The sequence below is a fragment of the Equus caballus genome, chromosome 15, assembly GCF_041296265.1.
Source record: "Equus caballus isolate H_3958 breed thoroughbred chromosome 15, TB-T2T, whole genome shotgun sequence".
NCBI classification, from domain to species: Eukaryota; Metazoa; Chordata; class Mammalia; order Perissodactyla; family Equidae; genus Equus; species Equus caballus.
Window position 1 is genome coordinate 29,636,980 of NC_091698.1, and position 25,875 is coordinate 29,662,854.

The window sequence follows — 25,875 nt, forward strand, 5'->3', positions numbered from 1 at the left end:
ATAGTGTTCCTTTGTATGGTTGTACCACGGTTTGTTTATCCGCTCACCTAGTGAAGGACATCTGGGTTGTTTCCAGTTTTTGATGATTGTGAGTAGAGCTGCTATAAATATTCATGTGAGGTTATTATAAGCATAAGTTTTCTTTTTCTAGGGCAGTCTCTCAATCTTGGCACTATTGACATTTTGGGCTAGATACTTCTTTGTTGTAGGGGGCTGCCCTGTGCATTGTAGGATGTATAGTGAGATCTCTGGTCTCTACTTACTAGATGCCGGTAAAAATCCCCAAGTTATGACAATCAAAATGTCTGCAGACATTGCCAAATGTCCCTTGGGGTATAAAATCATCCACAGTTGAGAAGCACCACTCTAGTGTAAATACCTAGGAGTGGATTTCCTGGGTCATATGGTGAATGTCTGTTTAACTTTATAAGAAACTTTACATTCCCAGTGTATGAGAGATCCAGGTGCTCAGGGTCCTCACCAACACTTGATATTATCAGTATTTTTTATTTTTGCCATTCCAATAGGGATGTAGGGGTCTCTTATCATAGTTTTAATTTGCATTTCCCTAATGGCTAATGATATTGAAATCTCTTCATGTGCTTCTTTGCCATCTGTATATTCTCTTTAGTGAAGTCTGTTCAAATCTTTTGCCATTTTTAAATCAGATAATTTGTTTTCCTCCTGTTTCCTTCTGCTTTCCTTCTGTTGAGTTTCAAGTGTTCTTTATAAACTCTAGATACAAGTTCTTTCTTGGATGTGTGATTTGCAAATATTTTTTCCCAGTCTGTAGCATATATTTTCATCCTCTGAAGAATGCCTTTTGCAAAGTGGAAGTTTTTGATTTTGATGAAATCCAATTTATCAAATTTTTTCTTTTATGGATTGTGCTTTTGGTGTCGTATCTAAGAACTCCACGTTTAAACCCGAGGTCTTGAAGGTTTTCTCTCATATTTTTTTCTTAAAGTTTTAGAGTTTTATACTTTACATTTAGCTCAGTGATTCATTTTGAACTAATATATGAATAAAGTGTGAGGTTTAGGTCAGGTCTATTGATCTTTTGACCGTAGATATCCGATTGTTTCAGCATCGTTTGTTGAAAACACAACTTTTCCATTGAATTCCTATTGTATCTTTGTCAAAAATCATTCCAGCATGTTTGCTGGGTCTCTTTCTGGGTTCTCTATTTTGTTCCATTGACTTCTATTTCTGTCCCTTGACAATACCATGCTATCTTGAATACTGTAAATCTTTAGTAAGTTTTAAAATAGAATAAGGTGATTCCTCCAACTTTTTTCTTCTTTTTTCAAATTGTTTTAGCCATTCTAGGTTCTTTGCCTTTTCGTATAAATTTTAGAATCAGTTTGTCTATAATTACAAAGAAATTCTGCTGTGATTTTGATTGGAATTATGTTAAATCTATGGATCAATTTGGGGAGAACTGAAAAATGTACTATATTGATTCTTCTCGTCTATTTTATTAGTCCTTCCTTGATTTCTTTCATCAGCATTTTTGGTTTTCAGCATAAAGATAACGTACATGTTTTTGTAAATTTAAATACCTAAGTATTTCATTTTGGGGGGAGCTATTGTAAAGGATATATTGTGTTAAATTTTGGTTTGTAACTGTACATTTCTGGTATCTAGAAGTACAGTGGATGTTTTGTGTGTTGGCCTTATTTCCTGTGACCTTGCAAGCTCACTATTAATTCTAGAGGTTTTGGTTTTGGTTTTGTAGATTTCGCGTATGTTTTCTGTGTAAGCAAGCGTGTTGTCTGTGAATAGAGACAGCTTTAGCTTTTCCTTTGCGATCTGAATGCCTTTTTCTTTTTTTTGCCTTGTTGCATCGACTATAGCTTCTAGTATGACGGTGAATAAGAGTGATGAGAACAGATATCTGTGCCTTGTTCTAGATCTTAGGCAGAAAGCTTTTAGTCTTTTGCCGTTACGTATGATATTCGCTGTAGGGTTCTTTTCCTTTTTTTCCTTTGTGGTGTGTGTGTGTGTGTGTGAGTGTGTGTTTATGCGTGTGTGCATTTGTAGTTGTCTTTTATCAAGTTAAGAAAGTTCCCCTCTCTTCCTGGTTTCCTAAGAGTTTTTATCATGGATGGATGTTGAATTTTGTCATTTTTTTTCCTGCTTCAATTAACATGATCTTGTAGGGTTTTTTAAAAAATCTTTTTAGATTGTTAATATGGTGAATTACAGTGATTCTTTTTTTTTTCTTATATCCGCTCATTTCTTACATGAAGAATACTAAACTATAGTTTCTTTTGTAAGTTTACTTTTCCACTTGAAAATATGCCCTGCAAATGACTCCATATCAGTTCATACAGCTCTTCCTTAGTCTTTTTTGCAGTTGCATAGTACTCCATCGTTTGGATGGACCATGTTTTGTCCAATGATTTTCCTATGTATGAGTATTTAGTTGTTTCTGATATTTTGCAATTACAAATAATGCTACAATTATAATGAATAACCTCGTACATGTATGTATTCTTTTTTTATAATGATACCTTGCATTTTTCTTTTCTTTTCTTTTCTTTTGTTGAGGAAGATTTCCCCTAGGCTAACATCTGTTGCCAATCTTCCTCTTTTTGTATGTGAGCTGCTGCCATAGCATGGCCACTGACAGACAGGTGGTGTAGGTCTGTGCCCTGGAACCAAACCCAGGCCACCAAAGCAGAGCACACCAAACTGAACCACTAGGCCACCAGGGCTGGCCCTATGTAGTCTTAATGTTGAAAGTGTATCTTTAGTGTATATTTCTAGGAGTTTCTGGGTTGAATGGAAAGTGTGTATGTAGTTTTGTTATGTGTTACCAAATTTTCCTACATTTGGGTTCTACCAATTTGCTTTCCCATTAGCAATATATGAGAGCGTGTGTTTCCCCACAGCCTCCCTGAGGGAATTTAATATTTATATGTATCATTTTTGCACATCATATAGGTGATAGTATCTCAGCATTGTTTTGTTATTTTTCTACTATGAGTGATTTGAATATTTCTCATATATTGGAGGACAATCGTTTATTTTTTGTGAATTTTCTGTTCATGTCTTTTTCTCATTTTTCTATCAGGTGTTTGGTCCTTTGTCCCTTTACTTTTAATTTAATTTTTTATTGAGGTATAATTGACACACAACATTGTATTAATCTTAGGTGTACAACATAATGATTCAATATTTGTGTACGTTGCAAAATGATCACCACAACAGGTCTAGTTAACATCCATTAATGCACATGGTTACAGAATCTTTTTCCCTGTGATGAGAACTTTGAAGATCTACTCCCTTAGCAACTTTCAAATATGCAGCTGAGGATTATTAACTATAGTCACCATGCTGTGCATTACATCCACATAACTTATTTATTTTATAACTGGAAGTTTGTACTTTTTGACTCCCTTCACCCATTTTCTCCACCCCCCATCCTCTGCATCCACCCATCTGTTCACTGTATCTATGAGCTTGGCTTTGTTTTTAGATTCCACATATAAGTGAGATCATATGGTATTTGTCTTTTCCTGTCTGGCTTATTTCACTTAACATAATGCCCTCAAGGTCTATCCATGTTGTTGCAAATGGCAAGATTTCATTCTTTTTCATGGCTGAATAATATTCCGTTATAGGAGCCGGTCTGGTGGTGTAGTGGTTAAGTTTGTGCACTCTGCTTCGGCGGGCCAGGGTTTGCCAGTTCAGATTTTGGGCCTGGACCTACACACTGCTCATGAAGCCATGCTATGGTGGCATCCCACACAGAAGAACTAGAAGAACTTACAACCAGGATATACGACTATGTACTGGTGCTTTGAGGAGAAAAAAAAAGAGGAAGATTGGCAACAGATGTTAGCTCAGGGCCAATCTTTCTCACCAAAAAAAAAAAAAAAATACATTATATACATATACCACATTTCTTTATCCATTCATCCATCAGTGGACACTTAGGTTGTTTCCATATCTTGGCTATTGTAAACAATGCTGCAAGAATATGGGGGTGCAGATATCTTCTCGAGTTAGTGTTTTTGTTTTCTTCAGATAAATACTCAGAAGTGGAATTGCTAGATCGTATGGTATTTCTATTTTTAATTTTTTGAGAAACCTCCATACTATTTTCCATACTGACTGCACCAGTTTACATTTCCACCAACAGTGCACAAGGGTTCCCTTTCTCCACATCCATGCCAGCATTTTTTACCTCGTCTTTTTTTTTTAGATTGGCACCTGACCTAACAACTGTTGCCAATCTTTTTTTTTTTTTCCTGATTTTTATCTCTCCAAATTCCCTCGATACATAGTTGTATATTTTTTTAGTTGTGGGTCCTTCTAGTTGTGGCCTGTGGGATGCCGCCTCAATGTGGGCTGATGAGGGGTGCCATGTCCACGCCCGGGATCCGAATTGGCAAAACCCTGGGCCACCGAAGCGGAGCAGGAGAACTTAACCACTAGGCCATGGGGCCGGCCCCCCTTGTCTTTTTGATAATAGCCATTCTAGCAGGTGTCAGGTGATATCTCAGTGTGCTTTCGATTTGCATTTCCCTTATGGTTAATGCTGTTGAGAATCTTTTCATGTACCCGTTGGCCATTTCTATGTCTCCTTGGAAAAATCTCTATTCAGCTCCTCTGCCCATCTTTTAATCAGATTATTTGGGGGCTTTTTTGCTATTGAGTTGCATATGTTTCTTATATATTTTGGATATTAACCTCTTGTCAGATATATGATTTGCAAATATTTTCTCCCATTCAATAGGTTGCCTTTTCATTTTGTTGATGGTTTCCTTTGCTGTGCAGAAGCTTTTTAGTTTGATGTAGTCCAACTTATTTATTTTTGCTTTTGTTGCCTTTACTTTTGGTATCAAATCCAAAAAATCATCACCACAATGATTCATTTTTTGAGTATTGAACCATCCTTGCACTCTCAGCATAAAGCCCACTTGGTCATGGTGCATTTTTCTTTTTATATATCACTGGATTCAATTTGCTAATATTCTGTAGGGGATTTTTGCATATTGGTTTATAGTTTTCCTTTCCTGTACTGTCTTTGTCTGGTTTTGGTATCACAGTAATGCTGGCCCATAAAATGAATTGGAAGGGTTCTCTCTTTGTCTATTTTCTGGAAAAGATTATGTGGAATTGGTGTTATTTCTCAGTCAAATGTTGTGTATAATTCACCAGTGAAACCATCTAGGCATGGAGAGTTCTCTTTTGCAAGATTTTAACTGCAAGTTCAATATATTTAATATTTATAAGACTATTCATGTTATATATTTCAACTTGAGTGATTCTTGGTAGCTTGTAGTATTCAAGGAATTGCTTCATTTAATATGTCAAGTTTATGTGTGTGAAGTTCCTTCTTAATCTTTTAATTTCTGTGAAGTCTGTCATGCTATCCCCTTTTCTTTTGGATTTTAGTAATTTGTGTTTCTCCAGTTTTGTCTTTGTAAATCTTGATACAACTTTATCAATTATATACATCTCTTCAAGAAACAAGCTTTGGTTGTCATTGATTTTTCTCTATTATATTTCTACTTTCATTTTTGTTGCTTTCTGCTTTTATCTTTTATTGATTTCTGCTCTTATTTCCTTTCTTCTGGCTCCTTTAGTTTATTTTTTTCTTATTTTTCTAGGATCTTGAGATGGGAGTTTGCATGATTTATTTTAGACTTTTCTATTGTAAGCATTTCATGCTATAAATTTGCCTCAAGGCACTGCTTTCTCTATATCCTACAATTAATTATACATTGTATTTTCATTTTTATTCAGTTCTAATTTCCCCTGAGACTTCCTTCTTGACTCATGAATTATGTAGAAGTGAGTGGTTTAGTTTCCAAGTGTCTAGAGAGTTTCCTGTAATCCTTCTGTTACTGAATCCTAGTTTACTTCTATTATAGCCAGAGAATATACCACGTATAATTTACATTTTTTTAATTGTTAAAATTTGTGTATGACCCAGCATATGGTCTATCTTGGTGAATGTTTTGTGTGTCCTTGAAAAAAAAAGTGTATTCTGCTGTTGTTAGGTGGAATGTTATAATGTCAATTAGATCCAGTTGGTGGAGAAAGTTGTTCAGTTCTTCTGTGTCTTTCCTGATATTCTAACTACTTGTTCTGTCTGCCGCTGAGAGAGCAAGGTTGACATCTCCAGCTATACTTGTGGAGTTGTCTGTTTAGCCTTTTAGTTCTGTCAAGTTTTTACTTCATGTATTTTGAACCTCTATTGTTAGGTGCATTCACATTTAGGACTGTTACATCTTCTTGGTTCATCAACCTTTTTATCATTATGTAATCCCCTCCTTATTCCTGGAAGTTTTCTTTTCTCTGAAGTCTATTTTGTCTGCTATCAATATAGCCACTACAGGTTTCCTTGAACTAGTTTTAGCATAATATACCTTATTCCATCCTTTATTTAACCTATTTCTATCATTGTATTTGAACTGAATTTCTTGTAGACAGCTTGGGTTTTTTTCAAAAATTTATTCTGAAAATTCCTGTCCTTTGATTACTATGCTTAGACTATTTCTATTTAATATAATTATTGATACAGTTAGATTTAGGTCAAGCATCTTATTTTTTTCTGTTCGTTTTCTCTGGTTTTTATTCCTCTGTTTCCTCTTATATTTTCTATTACTTTCCTAGGGCTATTGTAACAAATCACAGCAAACTTGGTGGATTAAAACAACGGAAATTTATTCTCTCATAGTTCTGGAGCCCAGAGTCTCACATCGTTGTCTCTGGGCCAAAATCAAGGTGTCAGCAGGATTGCGCTGCATTGCCCGCAGAGGTTCTAGAGGAAAATCCAGGCCGTGCCTCTTCCAGCTTCTGGTGGCTGCTGGCATGTCTTGACTTGTGCCCACCTCATTCTAATCTAATCTCTGTCTCTTTGGTCACATTACCTCCTCCTCTTGTCTGTGAAACTTCCCCCTGCCTCCCTCTTATAAAGATACATGTAATTGCATTTAGAGCCCACCCTATTAATCCAGAATTCTCTCCCCATCTTAAGAATCTTAACTTAATCACACTGGCAAAGACTTTTTTTCCTTTGTAAAGTAGTATTTTCAGATAGTAAGAATTAGGACATGATGTTTTTAGATGGCCGTTATTCAGCTTACAACACACACCTTCTTTTGGATTATTTGGGCATTCTTTACAATTTTTGTTTTGAGTTATGGATATATTTTTGTATAGTTTTTTTCCCCTTTTGGTTGATGCTGTAGGAATTACAATACACATACTTAACTTTTCATAATCTACTTAAATATTTTATCTCTTCAAGTGGAATTTAGAAACCTTACCATTCTAGAGTTTCTTTTACCCTCTCCGTATGTCATAGGCATCTTATAAGTACATCTATATTCACTGGAAACCACATCAGACAGGACCGTAAGTTTTGCTTTCAGTCATTATACACATTTTAAAAGAATTCAAGGGAATAATAGTCTGTCATATTTACCTAGATATTTAGCATTTCTCTTACTCTTCCTCCATTCCTGATGTTCCAAGTTTTCTTTTAGTATCATTTTCCTTCCAACTGAAGCAGTCTTAAACATTCTTTTACAGCAGGTCAGCTGGCAATAAATTCTCTCAGTTTTTCTTCATCTGACAATATCTTTATTTCACCTTCATTCCTGAAAGATATGTTTACTGGATATAGAATTTTGGGTTGATAGTTGTTATTTTGAATACTTAAAAAATGTTGTACCACCTCTTTCTGGCCTCCATGGTTTCTAATGAGAAATCTAGTCATTCAAATTGTTGTTCTCGTGTAGGTAACACATCATTTTTTCTCTGGCTGCTTTCAAGATTTTTCCTTTGTTTTCAGTTTCAAGATGTTGATTATGATGTGTCTGGGCATGGATGTCTTTGTGTTTATCATGTTTGGGATTCACCTTCTAAAACCAGCTCATTTGCTTTTTTGCCAAATTTGAGGAGTTTTTAGCCATTAAATCTTCAAGTACCTTTTCTTCCCTGCCTTCTTTCTCGTCTCCTTCCAGGACTTCAGTGACATGAATGTTAGATCTTTTGTTATGTCCCACAGGTTCCTGAGGCTCTGTTCCTTTTTTTTTTTTTTTCCTTTTTCAGGCTGTTTTCATTCTATTCCTCAAATAGGGTATTTTCTGTTAGGCTATCTTCCAGTTCATTAATTCTTTCCTCTGGTTCCCCTATTCTGCTGTTGAGCCGATTTTTATTTTGATCGTTTTTCTGTTCTAAAACTTCCATTTGATTCTCCTTTATATCTTCTGTTTCTTTACTGAAACTTGCTATTTTACCATTTGTTTCAAGAGGATTTGTAATTGCTTGTTGGAGGATTTTTATAATAGCTGCTTTAAAGTTTTTGTTGGATAATGCCAATATCTGTGCCATTTTGCTGTTGGCATCTGTTGATTGTTTTTTTCTATGTAAGTTACATTTTTCTTGTCTCTCATATGCTGAACCTTTTTTTATTATTTCCTAGACATTTTGAATATTATGTGATGAGATTCTGGGTCTGGCTTAAATCCTATGGATAATATTAACATTTTTGTTTTAGCAGGCAGTGTACCTGCTTGTTTGGGCTGCAAGTTCCAACTCGCCTTCTGTTCACCATGGTTCCAATGCCTGTTTATTCTTCATAGCCTTTGTAGTACTATTTTGTTCTGTCCCACATATGCATCATAGCCTTTGCAGTACTATTTTGTTCTGTCCCACGTATGCACCACTCAGTGGCCAATCTGGCACTTGCGTTCTCGTCTATCTGCTAGTTCAATTCTCAAAGTATTATGTATGCTAATTAGCATTAGATTAATGTATGCACATCTGGGACTCAGCACAGAAGTTTGCAAACAACTTTATGGGGCTACTTTCCCAAGCCCTTCCTCTCCATGACCTCCTTGGTACTTTCTGGTTCCCTGGGGCTCCCTTCTTCCATCCTCCAGCCAGAAATCTGGGGTTTAGTTATCCCAGTCTGCTGCATATGTCTCCAGGGACAAGCAGCTTGAGGACTAGGAAAAAAAATGCAACTCACCACTAATTTGGTGGTACTTTGAATTTTGGTCTTCCTCCCCAGTCTGCCTACTACTGTTTATTTTTCAGATTCCTCAAATAGCTTCTCCGTTCAGTCTGTCCAGGAGTTATGGCTACATTCAGTGGGAGAGACCGGGGGAGTATTTTATTCCATCTTACCCAGAATAGAACCCATAGCCTCTATTTTTAGAAAAGACTTGTCTGTTTTGCTTTTCAAATTCTAGAAAGTACTATGGTATAGTAGATAGAAAAATATCTTTTAATCCTGAAAGACTTGGTTCCAGCCCTGGCTCTATAATTCAACTTTCTTGAGCCTCTGTTTCTTCATGTGTTGGGGGTCCCCAAGACCACCCTCAGGTTTGATGATTTGCTAGGAGGACTCACAGGACCCAGAAAAGCTATTATACTGATAGTTATAGTTTGGGATATGTATGTATATATATATGTGTGTATGTATATGTATATGGATATATATGTGTATATATATGTATATACATATATGGATATATACATATATATATATACACAGCAAAAGGATACAGATTAAAATCAGCAAAGAGAAAAAGGAGCAGGGGGTATAATCCAGGAGAAAGCAGCAAGGCTTCCAGTTGTCCTCTCTCAGTGGAGTCATATAGACAGCAGTTAATTCTCCCAAAATGGTGGGTGACAACACATGCAAAGTGTTGCCAACAGGCTACCCAAGACTTGGTGTCCAGGGTTTTTATTGGGGTCAGTCACACAAACATGCTGGACTCACATGCCTGACCTCAGCTACTCAGAGCATAGCTCCCCAGAGGAGAAACTGATACGCATGACCCAGGGCCCCAAGCATATGAAAACAGGCCTTCACCGTAAATCTAACTGTTAGCATAAACTATCTGGTATGGCCCCAGGCCTCAGGCATATTAAGACACTCTTATAAGGCAAGATACTCCACGGGCTCAGAGGTCATCTCCCACGAGCTGGGCCAAGAGCCAATCCCGAAGATTTTGGAAATGTGCAGAGTTTGAGCAGCCCAGACCTGCTGAGTTAACCCTTTCCTGCACAGGCCTACAACAGCTACCTTTCAGGATTATTGTGAGAACTACATGGGGTGGATGGGAAACAGCTTGCAATGCCTGGCCCATAGTAGGTGCTTAATAAATATTGGCTATTATGATTCTAGGGGCAGAGATTTCAAAGGGGCATATGGGCCTAAGAGGAAGAAAAACAGTAAAATGTTATTCTGACAATACAGTAGATATACAGAAGAAAAGGTGTGGCTGGGGACACATTTAAAGAAGCCACAGTAAGAGTAGAGGGGTGTAAGGAAGGTCTCAGGAAGCCATATGCAAACCATGAGGAGTGGGTTGATGCCGGAGGACACTAATCCAAGGATGAATACAAAAGGGTAGCATTTATAAGTGTCAGGGTGGCCAAGGCCCAGCATAACAGGTGGCTTGAGAAATAATCTGATGAAGATTTAAAAGGCCATCTTTAGCCTCATGCAGAGTTTGAAGAGACAAGCGCCTAGTTTAGTGAGGAAAGCTTTGATGTTAATGATGGCAATGAGAAAGCAAAGCTACTCGTCTCCTATAATGTCCCAATCTTCTCTCTGAAGAAATATTGTCCTCAGTTGGGAAGGACTTGTAATTGTGAGAGATTTGAAACCAAGGAGGACGAAAGAGATGTCAGAAAATTGTAAATGAGCAAATGCCCACATTTTTAAAAAATAGGGGAAAAGTAGATTTGGGAAACTATAGAATTGAGATTGATATAAATCCCAGTCAAAATTCTAGAAAAGGCTATTGAAGATAGTTTATGAGCAGTTAGGAAAGAAAGAGATGGTCGCTAGGAGCTTATCTGTGTTCGCTCTGGCTAAGCCTTGTGAAACTGATCGTACTTCCTTTCTTAACCAGGTTATGAGCAGAGAAAATCTGAGGAAATTGATGTATCTTGATTTTGGCCCACACTTTGCTAGACTCTCGGGATATCCTTACGCACAAGCTGAGACATGTGAGTTAGATGACATCTCATTAAATGGATTCTCAGATGCTTGTATCCAAAGATGTAGACTTATCAGTGGGTTCTATGGTACAAAGACTTAGATGAGACTTGACAAATTTGTAAATGGCACAGACAAATAGGTGATTGAATCAAGAATCATAGAGATTTTGGGGGATTTGAGGTAGGTCGCATCAACAAGGTAATACTTTAAAAACACATAGTTCCTGGGCGGAAAGGCTTAGTTGGGAGTGTGAAATGAACAAACATTTGATGTTAACTAAATGTGCATGATATTCTTTCACTCGTTTATTCAAAAAAATATCATGTGGCTGTCACAAAGCAAATTCTTTCTTACTTTGTATGTAAAAGTATAGAGTCCAAATCCAGGACAGTGATGGTGCTGCTGAAACTACAGTGATGAGGGAACATCTGAATGCTCTGTTCAGTTCTGTGAGATGCCTTGAAGAAGAGAATTAAGCATCTAGAAGAGACCATCAGGTCCAAGATGGCTTGAGGCTGGAAGCCATGTGGTGAGAGGAAGAGGACAATCTGCGAAGGCTGATCATCTTGAAGAAAGAAAGACTACGCAGAGATGTGAAACATATCTTTAAATTTGTTAAGGGCTATTATTTGGATGCTTTTAGAGACTCCTACTCTACTCCTTAGGCATTAATAGCTATGCCTTATGCATTAATATGATTGATATAATTAGCTATGCATTAATAGGATTAATAGCTATAAGTCATGGGAAACGGGGTTTCAGCCAATCTCTTACAGTGTGTCAGCTCCTTTACCAGACCCTAGACATGTAAAGATGAATAGGAAAAGATTGCTTTCCTGCAGAGTTAACAATCTGTAAATTCATATTCCGTACAGAGAAGTGGCTTGATAGGCGATGGTTGTTCCAACAGTGAGACTGCTTAGAGAACCAGATGCTTCTTAATGCACTGAGCTCCCATCTCTGGAATATAAAAGCAAAGACATTAAACTTCTGTTTGAGGGTCTGAGGCTGGGCTGATGGCATCTGGACCTAGATGTTGTGTTCTAGTAGCCACCAAGAACCAGGACACATTTACCAGGACATCAAAGAGGATAGGACAAACCTACAGAGAGTCTGAACTGTGTTTGAGGAGAAAAGCAAAAGTCCAAAGCCAGAAAAGTGGCCCTGAGCATCAGGTACACAAGAGCCACAGACTGGCAACAGGAAGACCACTCCGGAGTCAAGAGAAGGGAAGAGCAGGCATAGTCAGGAAGCATGATATGAGACGGGTGAAAGCCAGCAGTCTGGAATGAAGCCTGGGAATGGTGTCAGCAGTCAGGGGATTGTTAGGAGCTCTGTGGGAGCAAGTGGGCTTGGGCTTGAGTCAGGTAGGACTGGACTAGAGGTTGAATGTCTGTCAGGTGTATTAGAGATGGGATTTGTGCCAGATAGCCTCTATCTGCCTCTCCAGCTCTACTCTCCACCCTTCTCTACCCTGCTCTAAGTCCGAGAAGTTGACCTACACGACTTGCATCAGTGGAATCCTTGCCCTCTGGATCCAGTTAGGTTCTAGGAACAAGATGCTCCAGATAGAGATTTGAGAGGGGGAGGAGAATGAGCTTGGCATACCCCTGCCCCTGCCTCCCTCACTATGGGGTCACCTTGGGATTTCTGCATTCCTACGCTGAAGGCCACAGCTCCTCTTAAGGTGTCCCTGTCTACATAGCTCTCTCTTCCAGGATCCGGTAGCCGCTCCCTGCCCTCCTTTCTTGAAACCTAGAGGTGGTAACAGCTCTGGAGATACTAGCTCCAGGGTACTGCATTATTCCTGTGGCTCTCCTACTTCTTGCCCACACCTTTATACAAAAACTATTAGACTTTTCTTGAATCATCCTAATATGACTGTGTCATCTATTTCTTGGTTGAAACTTGGCTGACATGGGATTCTGGATTGAGTGAGAAGATGAACTAGATTAGTTCAAAAAATGCTTGTATTTCTATGGCTCTAGATTTCTTATCATATCACTGACCTTATATTTTCATATACCCCAAAATGATGAGATTTAACTTCCTGCACCTAGGAATTGACAGTAAGTATTTTTGTAGTGGATATGAAGTTCACTGCAAGACTTGTGATCCAGTTTAGCCATATAATCTACACAATTTATTATTTTTATAAGAATTCATGTTTTCAGGATGTATTACAGTATTTTTCAGTTGCTCTCACTGTGTCTGTAGGGTCAGCTAACATCTTTACTGCTGTTATATAAAAGAGCTAAAGGAAGCTTACATTGGCCATGGAACTACTCCCCAGAATTTTGGCAAGTTCATAAAAGAGTCATAATTAATCTTAAATATCTCTCATAGACAAGCTGCTAAGCCATACTGTGACCCTTTCTGGAAGACCAAGAAATTGAGGTTCTTCATAATGATGCTATTTCAAAGATGTCCCAGAATCTCAGCAAAAGAAGGAAGAGTCTATATTAGCTACATGACTGTGAACTGTGTGGTTTCTGAGTCTGACCATCCACAGAAGACACATTGTCTTCTGATGTGAAGGTCATCTCCTTTTGACTCTAAAGAAGAGGGTTTTGTTGTTGTTGCTTGGATTGACTTTGAGATTATCTTATAAAGATTCATTATCTGTTAGAGATATACAGTGAAATACTCATGGGTGAAATGATATGACTGAAGCTTGCTCCACAATCATCCAGAAAGTGGGGAACAGGTGGGAGGAGAGATAAAACAAGATTGGCCGTGAGTGGATAGCTATTGAAAGTGGTGTGGAGACACACTATACTATACTATTACTGTGTACTTTATACTGTACCACTACACTATTCTCTCTACTTTTGTGTAATTTTGGAATTATTGAATATTAAAAGCTAAATAAATAGTTAACTTAAAAGTTATTTGTTGATACAGGAAAACTCATTTGTTTTTGCTTGATGCCACTGATGTCATGAAGGAGTTCTGGGCGTAGGTTTCAGAAACATAAGAGGAAAGAGTATTGAAACAAAATGTAAATGAGGAATGCTATTTTTATGAAAGTTTAATCAAACCATGTTCAATGGAAAATATCGAGATGATATTGTTCAGAATGTGCATTTAGAGTATTCTTTCATGACTTAAGAAGGAAAGCAAACAAATTTAAGTTTTAAAATATATTATGAGTGGACTTTGCTTCTAAATAATCTGGAGTGAGAGAGAACTGGGTGAGGTTCCAGAGGAAACAAGACTGGTCATAAGTTAATATTTGTTGAGTTTGGGGGATGGAGACGTGGAAGTTGGGTATACTATTCTTTTTTACTTTCATATATGCTTTAAATTTTCCACAGAACTGATTTTTAAAAATAAATACTGGAAAAATGGTCCAAAATGTGACCATTTTATATTAAGGAAGTATTAATTTTCATTATTTTATGCAATGTAATATTATGCTATTTCTCTTTCACCTTCTTGGGTTCTACATTTTCTAATATATTACTATTTGTCTGTTTTTCTCCTCTTCCCCCACCCCTTAGTTTTGTCTGTTATATGGAACCAGGCTGGTGTTCCAGGAGCGAGCCTGGTATCTGGAACATAAATATTTGACTCCCAGAGCCAGCATGAGGATCAGGACTCAGGTAAGAGTCCCTGGTGTACGCAAGAAACTCTTGTGCTTCAGCCATCAGGTCTTTGCTTTCTTAGAAAACAGTCCTGCCAATCTTTTATCGGTTTCCACTCATGGATTTTTATGCCTCTGGGACTTCACATACGTGTTTTCATTGCCCGCCATGATCATATTACACTTTGGAGTTTAAGTGACAAGGAAATGATTCACTGTGCACGAACTTTCTGACGTGAAGAGGAGAGGAGAGAAGCCAAAGTGTTTTCCTTGTCTCGGCCAAAAAAAAAAACAGTATTCAGTGATTTTCATTTTCTTTCTTCTTACCAAAACCTGTTAACTCCTTCTTCGTATTCAGAAACATCTGTGCTATTTTTATGTCAGTGGTAGCAATGGTAATTCAGTATGACAGCGAGAAAGTGCCTGAAAACAAAGGTGAATTCAGCGAATCACCACAAAAATGCTGCTCTAAAGAAAGACTATCAACAGCATAATCATCTATAAAACCCGTTTTCTGAGGACCTCCTGTCTTCTAGGCCTTCCGGTAGATGCTGAAATACCAACAGGTATATGCTCAGGCTCTGCCTTCAAGGCACCTCGTTATATCTGGGGACACAAAACTGACTTTAGAAACACAAATAACAACACAAGGGAGCGGAGGCCTTTCAGTGAACTTGGCCACAAGAATAAGTTCAGAGTTCAGAGGACAGAGGTCACTTAAGAGTGAATGTCATTCTTGTGCTAGACCTTGAAGAGGGGAAAATTCAAAGTCGGGGTAGTGGTTCAATTGAGGAGGGGGAAGTGCACTTGAGTCTTTAGACGGGGTTGATGAAGAGAGCAAAATCAGAGGAATGGGAGTACCAGGACAGACATGTTAAAAAACAGTGACAAGACCAGTTTGGCTGAAGCCCCAAGTGATAGAAAAACCTGGAGAAGTCTGCAAGAGCAAGACTATAGTAGACCCTGAAGAACTGTGAAGAGTCTTTTTCCTTTTCAGAGGAACAGCAGCAGTTATGAGGAAAAGCATATGTAAAGATGTTTCAGTTATCTATTGCTGTGTAACAAATGACCCCAAAACTTAGTGGCTTAACACGACAACCATTTATTATTTCTCATGATTTTGCAGTTAGAACAGGGCTCAGCTAGATGGTTCTTCTGCTCCACGTGGTGTCTGCTGGCTACATGCTCAAGATGGCTTCTTCACTCTCATGGCTGATGCCTCAGCTGGGATGGCAGGAACAGCTGGGGGCTGCTGGGCAACCGTGTCTTTATGTCTCTTTATTTATTAAGGCCTGGTGTGGTCTTCTTCAAAGCATGGTAGTCTGAGGGTGGCCGAATGTTTTACGTGATGGCTGGCTTCCAAAGAGAAAGTAGAAGGTGCCAGTCATCTTAAAGGTTAGGCACAGAACTAACAGAGTGTTACTTCAGCTGCATTCTCTTGGCCAGAGGAAATCACCAGGCCAGCACAGATTTGGGCTTAAGCGGAGGCTTCATCTCTCCCTACGAGGAGCAGAATGTACATACAGGGAAGGAAAGGATTGATGGCAGCTATCTTTGGAGAGTATTTTCCACAAAGAAAATGTCCACTTTGGAGAGAGAGGAGGAGAATATTTTTTAATTAAAACAAAAAAACTACATGAGGGAGGATTTTAAATCCATATGACCAGGTATTTAAATGACATAGAACTAGGTAAATAATACATCAGAAGAATGTTGAGTAAAAGAAACCAATTTTCACGTAAACCATTGAGGTGCTTTTGTGTTCTTCTAGTACAACATGCTTTCCACACTTTTCATTTACTGGATTCTCAGAGCAGCCTGGGCAATAGCAGGGAGCAGCCAGCCACTTTGGAACAAGCTTTATCTATGGGGCTAGATCTGGGTTGCTCAGGCCTGCAGGACATCTCAAGGCCCTTTTGCAGATCTCTGAGCCCAGCCATGAACACTCACCCCTTCTCTGGAGTTCCCAGAGGTAAGAGGGTGGTGGAGCAGGCACAGATGCTTCCTTTCCCACTTCTGTGTCACTTCTTTGTGGAGATCTCAAGGCTTCAGAAATATTATTAGCAGCGTCTCTTCACTAAAATGTCTGGGACCCTTGGCCAATTGGAGGTGCTAAATAGGAGTGTGTTTGTGAAGGATTGAAAAGGGGACTGTGATGATTGATATGACTAAAACTGATCTAGATACTGTCACATGATAACTCTTCAAGTTTACTGATTCTTTCTTTAGGTGCATCAAATGTGCTGGTTAACTCATCCTATAAATTTTTAACCTAACTTGTTAGATTTTTATTTTTAAAATTGTTTTAAAAAAAATTTTTTTTTAAAGATTGGCACCTGAGCTAACAACTGTTGCCAATCCTTTTTTTTTCTGCTTTTTCTCCCCAAACCTCCCCAGTACATAGTTGTATATTTTAGTTGTGAGTCCTTCTAGTTGTGGCATGTGGGACGCCGCCTCAACATGGCCTTGTGAGCAGTGCCATGTCTGCACTCAGGATCCGAACCAGCGAAACCCTGGGCCACTGAAGTGGAGTGCTTGAACTTAACCACTTGGCCATGGGGCTGGCCCCTAAAAATTCTTTTTTCTTTTCTTTTTTATATCACCCTTGTCAGTTTTTAGTTTCCTATTCCTCAAAGGTATATTCAGTATTGTCTTTTATTTCTTTATGCATTGAAGCATAGTTGTTTTATAGTCTATAGCTAATAATTCCAAATCTTAAGTCTTTACAGGTTTATTTCTTTTTGTCTGTTGTTTCTATTCTGTGTCTAGTTATCTTTTCATGTGTGCTGGTCATTGTTATTAAAAAATGATTTGAAAGACTTATATGAAGGCCAAATTGAAGGTACCGTCTGCTTCCCCTTACTAGGCATCGGAAGGTACTCTGAGACCCACCTTAACTAAATTCAAGGCTTGAGGTTTCCTAGAAGACTCAGAGAGTTCAAATAAGGGCAAAAATTTCTTTACCCTCCCAGAGGGTTATAGCTGTTCGGCATCCAGCTTATTTTAGCAAGGGTCTCCCATTAAATTTCTTGCCTAGTGCTTGCCCAGGTTTTGACTATCATCCTTTCCTACCTCCACCCCAGGCACCATGAGGTTGTCAAAGTGAAAATTTAGGTTTGCTGGAAATGGCAATTGCCTTGTATTTCTTTTGGTTCCCATTCTCCTGTAATTTTTGGCATATTTTGTCATGTTATTGGTGCTTTGAAGATGTTTCCAATATTTTCTCTAAGAATTCTGGTTGTTTTCAGTAGGAAGGTTGGTCAGTATCAGAAGCAGAAAGTTCTTTCAATGTTATACACTTGACCCCACAGTAGCCCTTTGAGTGGCCTTCATTATCCTTACACATAGATGAGGAAAATGAGACCCGGCATGGCAAGGTAACTTGCCCAAAGTAACATAGCTAGTCAAAACTCATCTCTCTCTGACTCTAAACGTTTCCGTTTATTTTATTTGGATAAAAATCAGCATCAGCTAGTAACAACAAGGACACTCAGTGGTCAGTTCTTGGTTTCTTATATGATTCTCCAATAAAAGGAACCAGGGTCTTTGGAGAAATGGCTGATTCTAGGGCTGGGGCAATGAATATATAAGATGGGCCTGGAGCATCTTCCAGTGCCAGAAAGTAAGAACCTGCTTAAAATGAAAACAAAAATCCAGACCCCCACAATTGTGGGGTTATGTCAGAGGGATACTGGAAGGAGCTAACTGAAAGAGCTCCCAGTGGCCAAGGCTGGAACAATTTGAGAAAGAAAGTAAATAACATAGTATTGGATTATAACCCAAAGTATAAAATAATTAAACACAAGTCCATAATGATATAAGTAAGTGGTTAAACAGATAAATAAAAGGAGTAAAAGAGACAAGTCCTCCTTACAGAAGATTTCCAACTAATATATGTAGATATGCACCCTTCAGGAAGTGAAACTTAATTCCCTTTCCCTTGAGTGTGGATTGGACTGAGTGATTTTCTTTTATTGTAAAGAATGGAGTGTTGACAGGGAAAAGAGTTACCATGCGGTGGAAAAATCTGGCAGATCCCACCTTAACCAAGTGATTAAGGTTAATATCACCAGTAATAAGTCGTGCTGATCACAGGTACCTCTGATATTATGTGATGAGAAGAGCATTTCACTCTTCCCCAAAACCCATAACCCCAGTGCCATCATGAGGAAAAGTGTCAGACAGAACCAAATTAAGGATGCTCTACACAATGCGTCACCAGCACTCCTCAAGCTGTCAACACATGAAAGACAAAGAAACACAGGCTAGAGGGGACTAAGGAGACATAATGGCTAAATGCTATGTGGCATCCTGGATGGAGTCCTGGAAGAGAAAAGGATGTTAGTAGGAAAACTGGTGAAGTCTGGATAGAGTTTGTAGTTTGTTAATATTGACGTACCAATATTGGCTTCTTAATTTTTACAATGGACTATTGTTATGTAAGATGGTAACATTAGGAGAAACTGGGTGAAGGGCATATGGGAAGTCTCTGTACTATCTTTGGATCCTTTCTGTAAATTTAGACTATTCCAAAATAAAAGTCTGCATCAGGGAATAGCAATCAGCCTGGCCTGATTCTAAAGAATAAGACTTTTCACCCAGGAGTTACACTGAAGCTCCAATCTAATAATAATTGGCAATGCATTTATTCATACTAAAAGGAAAAAAAAAATCTCATTTCATTCTCATAAAAGTCTTCCAGGTAAGTAAGGCTCATGTAGTCCCCATTCAACAAATGAGTAAAACCAAGAAACAGAGAAGTTTAACCACTGCCCAAGATTCTGGCTAAGCACAGAACCCAGAACTCCTAATCCCACATGGAAGTGGATTAAGCATGAGGCATCACCCATCTGTAGCCCCGTTGGCCACACAGAGCACTACAGAGCCCCACAAGAGGAGGTTCAAACGCTTCCCAGAGGCCTGCCTGATGTCCCGGAGTAGGGAAAGTCCATCCACGTGCTCCCAAAGCAGCTCAAGTGCCCCGTGTCCAACTGAGGCCCACATGAGAGGGGGTTGGGTTGGGGTTTGTTTTCTTTCTAAATTCAAGCTGATGCCCCGCAGCCCTTCTTGGCTCTGGTAACTAACCCGTTTCTTTTGTCTGGAACTTCAGTGTTGACAGAGCTGGTCCACATTCATTATGCTGTGTAATCCCCACAAGCACCCTTTGGTGTGAATAGCTGTTAATCCACTTTATGGATTGGGAATCTGAGGTTGACTTGCTGCTGATTTAGTGAGTGGTAAAGGTGAGGCTTCTGGACTCCAGCTCAGGGCTGTTCTCGTGTTCTGGGGCCTGAATCATGGGGTGGGCTGGCTCCACCTTTCTGCCCTCAGAGTAGGGCCCTGGCTCAAAGGCGGTCCCGTGACAGTGCCCCCGGGGGCTTCATCTACACAAGGCCCCTAAGTAAAAGGTTTCTGTGCCCTTTCCATTAAGTACCATGGCAGGGGTATGTGCAGAACAATTGTGTGGTTTGTTCTTGGAAAATTTAGTGTCCAGGCATTATCCTGTTTCAGTCTTCGTTGACCTAGACATCTGTATTTATTTTGCTTCCGATAATTATCAGCATTAGAGAGTAATGCTCAGCTGAGGCTCATTTTAAGGAGCAAAGCCTTTCAAAATAACATTACAAGTTAACAATCTTACATCCGTTAAAACCAACTTCATTTTGCTTTTAAAAAAAAGACAATATAAAATAAAATAAAAATTTCAGCTCCTTAAAATGGTATATTTTAATGCAAATAAATATTTGGCCTGTGTCCTCTACTTTATTTTATACCAGCCCTTACAGTAAACAAGTTTTAGATAGAATAACCTTATTTTTCTCATGAGAGTGTTTGCTCCCTGGACTCAGGGCACAGCTGTCCTGCTCTGTCGGTGCCCACCAGCATCAGAACAGTGGCTCTCGGAGACATTCGGAGAAGAAGCAAGTGCATGTGGACGTGTGGTCAGCTCACGCTGAGAAATCAACACAGGAGGAAGCTTTAAAGTCTATGTGTGTTGAGAGAACCACAGCCCAGCGGTGGGTTGCAGATCAAAAAAGACCCTATTCAGTGTGGTGAAAATAATACTTAGCGAAACGTTGAATCAGGCTCTGTTTCCTGCCCTGAACCCAAATAATGGGACCACGTGAGAATGCAGCTCATACAGGACCTGCAGGGAAGTGAGTGGGGGCTGCAGAACCCGGCGCAGATTCAGGGAAGGCCACGCCTCTCCACCTTCCAGAGGCCCTGGGAGAGTGCCTGTAAGAGCAACAGTGTTAAAGACTGAAAACACCCAAGAAGAGAGACAATGAATACTGATCATGGCCATGTCTAAGCAATCTTGACATGCCCCCAATACTTGATCGCATTACACCCATAGCTGGTACCCCTTCACCCAAACATTGCCTTAATGTCCTCTTTGAGTCCTGACCTGTCATTCCTTCCTACGTGCACTGTTCCTATTGGAGCAACAGATGACTGAGGCCTTATCCCACTTGAGTCATTCTCCCCTGCCTCTATGGCCATTTTTACTTTGGTGTGTCCACTGATGTGCTAGGATGAAACCAGACTGACCGCCCAAGTCCTGTTTTGCAGCTGTCCCAGCAAGTCGACACAGGAGACCCAGCACCCAGGAGCCTTGTTCTGCCCCACTGAAAGGAACCATCCCTTTTCTCCCAGAGTAGGAGCTGCTCAGGGACGTAGCCAGGAGGCCACGGGGAGTCTGCCAATGCCAAGTGACCTTGGCTCTTGGGCTGTATCTGCTCAAGTCTAAAACAACCACTAAGGTTTGGATTTTAGTTTCAGTTTAGTCAAATAGTTAAATCACTGAAAACATTGAAACTGAAAAACATTGAAGCCTGTTGATTGATGGATCATTCAAGTAGTTCTGAGTAGATATAGCCACTGACACATTGATTTATTTTTAGGAAATGTGGCTTGGAATAACAATGTGCACAAGAACAGCAGACACCAGACCCCAAAAGCCGGGACACTACCTGGCTCCTTTGAATTTAGAAGATGGGTTACACTCATTTACTATTTTGAACTAAGCATAGAATATAAAGGCAGTCGTTGCCTTGTGGCAAAAGACTTGGGTTGGAAGAAATAAAACAGGGGAAAATCTTAGGGGATAGTTCCAAGCTGGAAAGATGGTGCTGGGACATTAGCCCTCCTTCTCCTCAAATCTTGACTTCAAGAACTTGTCCCCCACACCCATAGCTGTGAGGCTTAGAAACGGTGCACGTGCTTTTTGCTTCCTATACATGCAGTGTGCCTGTTTTCCATGCTACCTTAAATGTTGCTTTTTAATGGACATTCAGATTTCCTCTCCTTCTATTTATCTTTCCCCAAACCACCTGGACCAAGGCAGCCTAACAGATGTTCAGACACAGGAATCAAATGCAACACGAACTGAGGGTTTAGGCACAGGATGTTGAAAACATTCTTGGACTGGGAAAAGGAGGTAGGGTTTCTCAGTCTTGGCCTCACCCACAAACTCTTGGTTTTCTTTGTAAGGAATTTGAGAAGAGATCTTTGGCTCCCCCACTCCCATCCCACCCGCCCAGTAAGGCCCACCTGACTTGGCTACACACAAATGACGAGGTTGTGAGAACTCTTGGCTGCGTCCTCCAGGCTGAGTGGAGAAGCTGGTGTGGGGCGTGACCGCAGGTACCTATTCCACCAGGGAGGGAAGGGACATCTCCTGTTTGGTGGCTGTGGTCAAGAAGCCAGGAGTGTTACTGAAATAACATCACAATGGAGTGGTCCTACAGGGAATGCAACTGAGTCAAATTGTGAAATCTTCTTTGATTTGAAAGCATTTAACCCCCTTTCACTTCTCTAGGACCCCCAATCCACCTCCAGGAGACGGCAGGGACCAACCAGAACACAAGTATATCCTGGTCTACCTTCTCTGCCCGGAGCCAGAGACCCTCAAACAGAGAGACAGGAAAAGTGCCAGCACTGACACAGTGCTGCTAAGAAAGGGGGAAATCTCTTTTCCCTTCCCCTCCCCTTTCTCCTGGCCCAAGCCAGCTCCCCAGTGGCATAAAATACATTGTTGAACCTATAAATGTAGGCCATTCAACTGAGGTTAAGAAAATACAAGTGGGATTTGGTTTCTTCAGTTTGGTCAGTAAAAAGGACCTTAAGGTCACCACCCCTGCAATCCTGGTTTCCTTGTGGCGGCCACCTGGTCAACCCTCACGCTTTGCCCACAGTACTGCTTTGTGTATCTGGGGAGCGAGTGCACCGGGATCATTCTATTTCCTTCCTTCAAGGATAGCTTGTTACAACCACAGGAGAGAGCAGCTTGTTTGCTGAGCTCCAGCCTCTGAGTTCTTCTGACAGCTGCCTTATCCTGGGCTCCTCGGGGAGATACTTGACGTGCTGCATAATTGGGGCCTCCTCCACGAGAGGGTCATCCCCTTACTCCGGGATGCGCAGTGAGAATTTCCCACTGGTGAAATTTGTTCCTAAGAGTACCTGCGCGACACAAAAAAGACCTTTGAGGAGATGGAATTCAGCTGTGTCCCATCAGACAGGGCAGAACTCAGTCGCAGTTAAGGACAAGGCGAATTTTATTGAGATTCTATAATAATAAAATTTAAATGAATTTCTGAACTTGAAACAGAAATGATCCTGACTATCTCCATTTTGGTAGAAATTAACATTCTATCTAGAAATCAATATTTTTTGTAAAGTAAAATGTGGTCCTAATTGCTTGTCTTTTTTCTGATGGTAAGTCACTCTTTTCTTTTGATTTTAGCGACTAGATATTGCTGGGGCCTGCTCCATTTCTTCCCTCCTCTGAGGGACTCAGAGCTCCTCGTTCTTAGTAACCATACAAAGAAAGCATGAGAGCTGGCCCCCTTTTAAAGCACAGAGAAGGGACAGGACTCACTTGTGAGAAACCGTAGGTCTGCAGGAAGCCAAGATTCCTCTGTACGCTCCTGCCCTGGACAGCTGGTCATTCACGTCACAGCCTGTGGCCTCGAACCACCAGGCATTAATTCTGTAACCAACTTGGCTACTGCTGAGACAATGAAAGAAAAATCTCCAGCTCAAGTGTGTGACTTTTTCAGAGTCTTTTGGGATGCAAGTGTTCTATTTCTTAACCTGGGTGATGGTTACATGAGTGTGTCCATTTTGTGACAGCTCAGTAAGCTGATATATGCTTATTATTTGTATCTCTGCATGTCCGTTATGCTACGACTAAAAAGAATAAAAAGAAGGAAGAATCTTCTGTTGTGCTTATATAAAATCCCTTTGTTAAAACCTAACCTGAAATTTATTCTATGTTTTGGGGAGAGTTGTTTTTCAATTAAACTTTTTATTTTGAGAGAATCATAGATCCACGTAGAGTTGTAAGAAATAATACAGAGAGATTTCATGTCCCTGTGCCTAGTTTCTCCCATGGTGTCATCTGCTGAACTATAGTGCAATATCACACCCAGGATTCTGACGCTGATACAGTGACAATGCAGGGGTCCGCCATCACCAGGGTTCCTCACGTGGCTCTTTCATAGCCTTACCCTCCTCCCTTCGCCCACCTCCCCTTTAGTCTTTGGCAACCACTGATCTGTTCTCTATTTCTATAATTTGGTCATTTCAAGAATGTTGTATAAAGGGGATCACACAATATGCAACCTTTTTGGGTTGGCTTCTTCCACTCAGCATAATTATCTGGAGATTAATTATCCAGGTTGTTGCATGTATCAGTAGTCTGTTTCTTTTTATTGCTGAGTAGTATTCCATGGCATGGACGTACCACAGTTTGTTTAACCATTCACTCATTGAAAGGCTTATGATTTGCCCTTAGTTTTTGACTATTAGGAATTAAGCTGTTATAAACATTCGTGTATAGGTTTTCTTATGAATATAAGTTTCAATTTCTCTAGAATAAATGCCCAGGAATAGCATTGCTGGGTTGTATGGTGGGTACATGTTGATTTTTTTTAAGATATTGCCAAACTTTCTGAGTGGCTGTAACATTTTACATTCCCACTAGCAGTGTAAGAGTAAGCCAGCTTCTTCACATTCTCACCAGCATTTGGTGGTGTTGCTATTTTCTATTTTAGCCACACTCTGATAGGTATGCAGTAATATTTCATTGTGGTTTTAATTTGCATTTCCCTAATGGCTAACGATGTTGAATGTCTTTTTATATGCTAATGTGCCATCTGTATATCCTCTTCAATGAAATGTCTGTTCATATCTTTTGCCCATGTTCTAACTGGATGGTTTAGGTTTTTCTAACCATTGAGTTTTTAGAGTTCTTTGCATATTCTAGATATTAGTCCTTCGTCAGATACATCATCTGCAAATATTGTCCCCCAGTCTGTCGCTTGTCCTTTCATCCTCTTAACATAGTCTTTTACAGAGTACAAGTTCTTAATTTTGATGAAGTCCAGTTTATAAATTTTTCCTTTTGTGGATTGTACTTTTGGTGTTGAATCTCAGAACTTTTCGCCTCTCCCTGTGTCCTGAAGATTTTTTCCTATAGGTTTTTTTCTAAAAGTTTTATACTTCTACATTTCACATTTAAGTCCATGATCCATTTGGGGTTAATTTTTGTATAAGATTGAGATTCAGTTTTTGCCTGTGGATGTCCCCTTGCTCCAGCACCTGTTTGTTGAAAGGTTATCTTTCCTCCACTGAATCGCTTTAACAAGTCTGTATAAAATCAGTGGGGCATATTTGTGTGCTTACATTTCCACATTCTTCATTTTGATCCATGCATCTATGTATCTGTCCCTCTGCCAATAACACATGGTCAGTCTTGGTCACTGTAGTTACATAAATCTTGAAATCTGGTAGGTTGATTCCTCCCACTTAATTCTTCTTAGAAATTATTTTAACTATTTTCCTTCTTTGCCTTTCCATGTACATATTAGAATAATCTTGTCTATATCTACAAAAAAATCTTGCTGGGATTTTTTGATAGGAATTATGTTAAACCTGTCTATCAATTTTTGGAGAAATGACATTCAATACAATGCTGAATCTTTCAATCTATGAATATGGTATGCCTCTCCATTTATATAGATCTCCTTTCATTTCATTCATCAGCATATTGTAGTTTTCAGCATATAAGTATTGTATATATTTATTAGATTTACATCTATTATTTCTTTTTTGGAGCAATTATAAATCATATTGCATATTTTATTTCGTGTCCACATGTACATTTCTAGAATATGGAAATACAATTGATTTTAATATATTGATCTTATGTTGTATAACCTTCCTGATCTTACTTATTAATTCTAGGAGTTCTTATAAATTTTTTGGAATTTTCTACATACACAAACATGTCATCTGAAAA

At 39.4% G+C, this 25,875-nt stretch overlaps 1 protein-coding gene across 10 annotated transcripts in view; it reads left to right on the forward strand.

Annotated features, from left to right (window-relative positions):
* Positions 1 to 25,875, forward strand: part of ACOXL (acyl-CoA oxidase like) — a 360,428-nt gene that overhangs the window by 316,806 nt on the left and 17,747 nt on the right. For 8 of the 10 annotated variants that reach the window (XR_011425936.1, XM_070235145.1, XM_070235142.1 and 5 more), the window contains one exon: positions 14,488 to 14,589. Coding sequence is in view for 8 of the 10 variants with exons in the window: in XM_070235145.1 (XP_070091246.1) it covers positions 14,488 to 14,589 (102 nt within the window). In the remaining 2 variants the exon portion in view is untranslated. Of the gene's footprint in view, positions 1 to 10,895; positions 10,993 to 14,487; positions 14,590 to 25,875 lie in introns of those variants that run through there. The other 2 variants (XR_011425932.1, XM_070235143.1) reach the window with 1 other exon arrangement.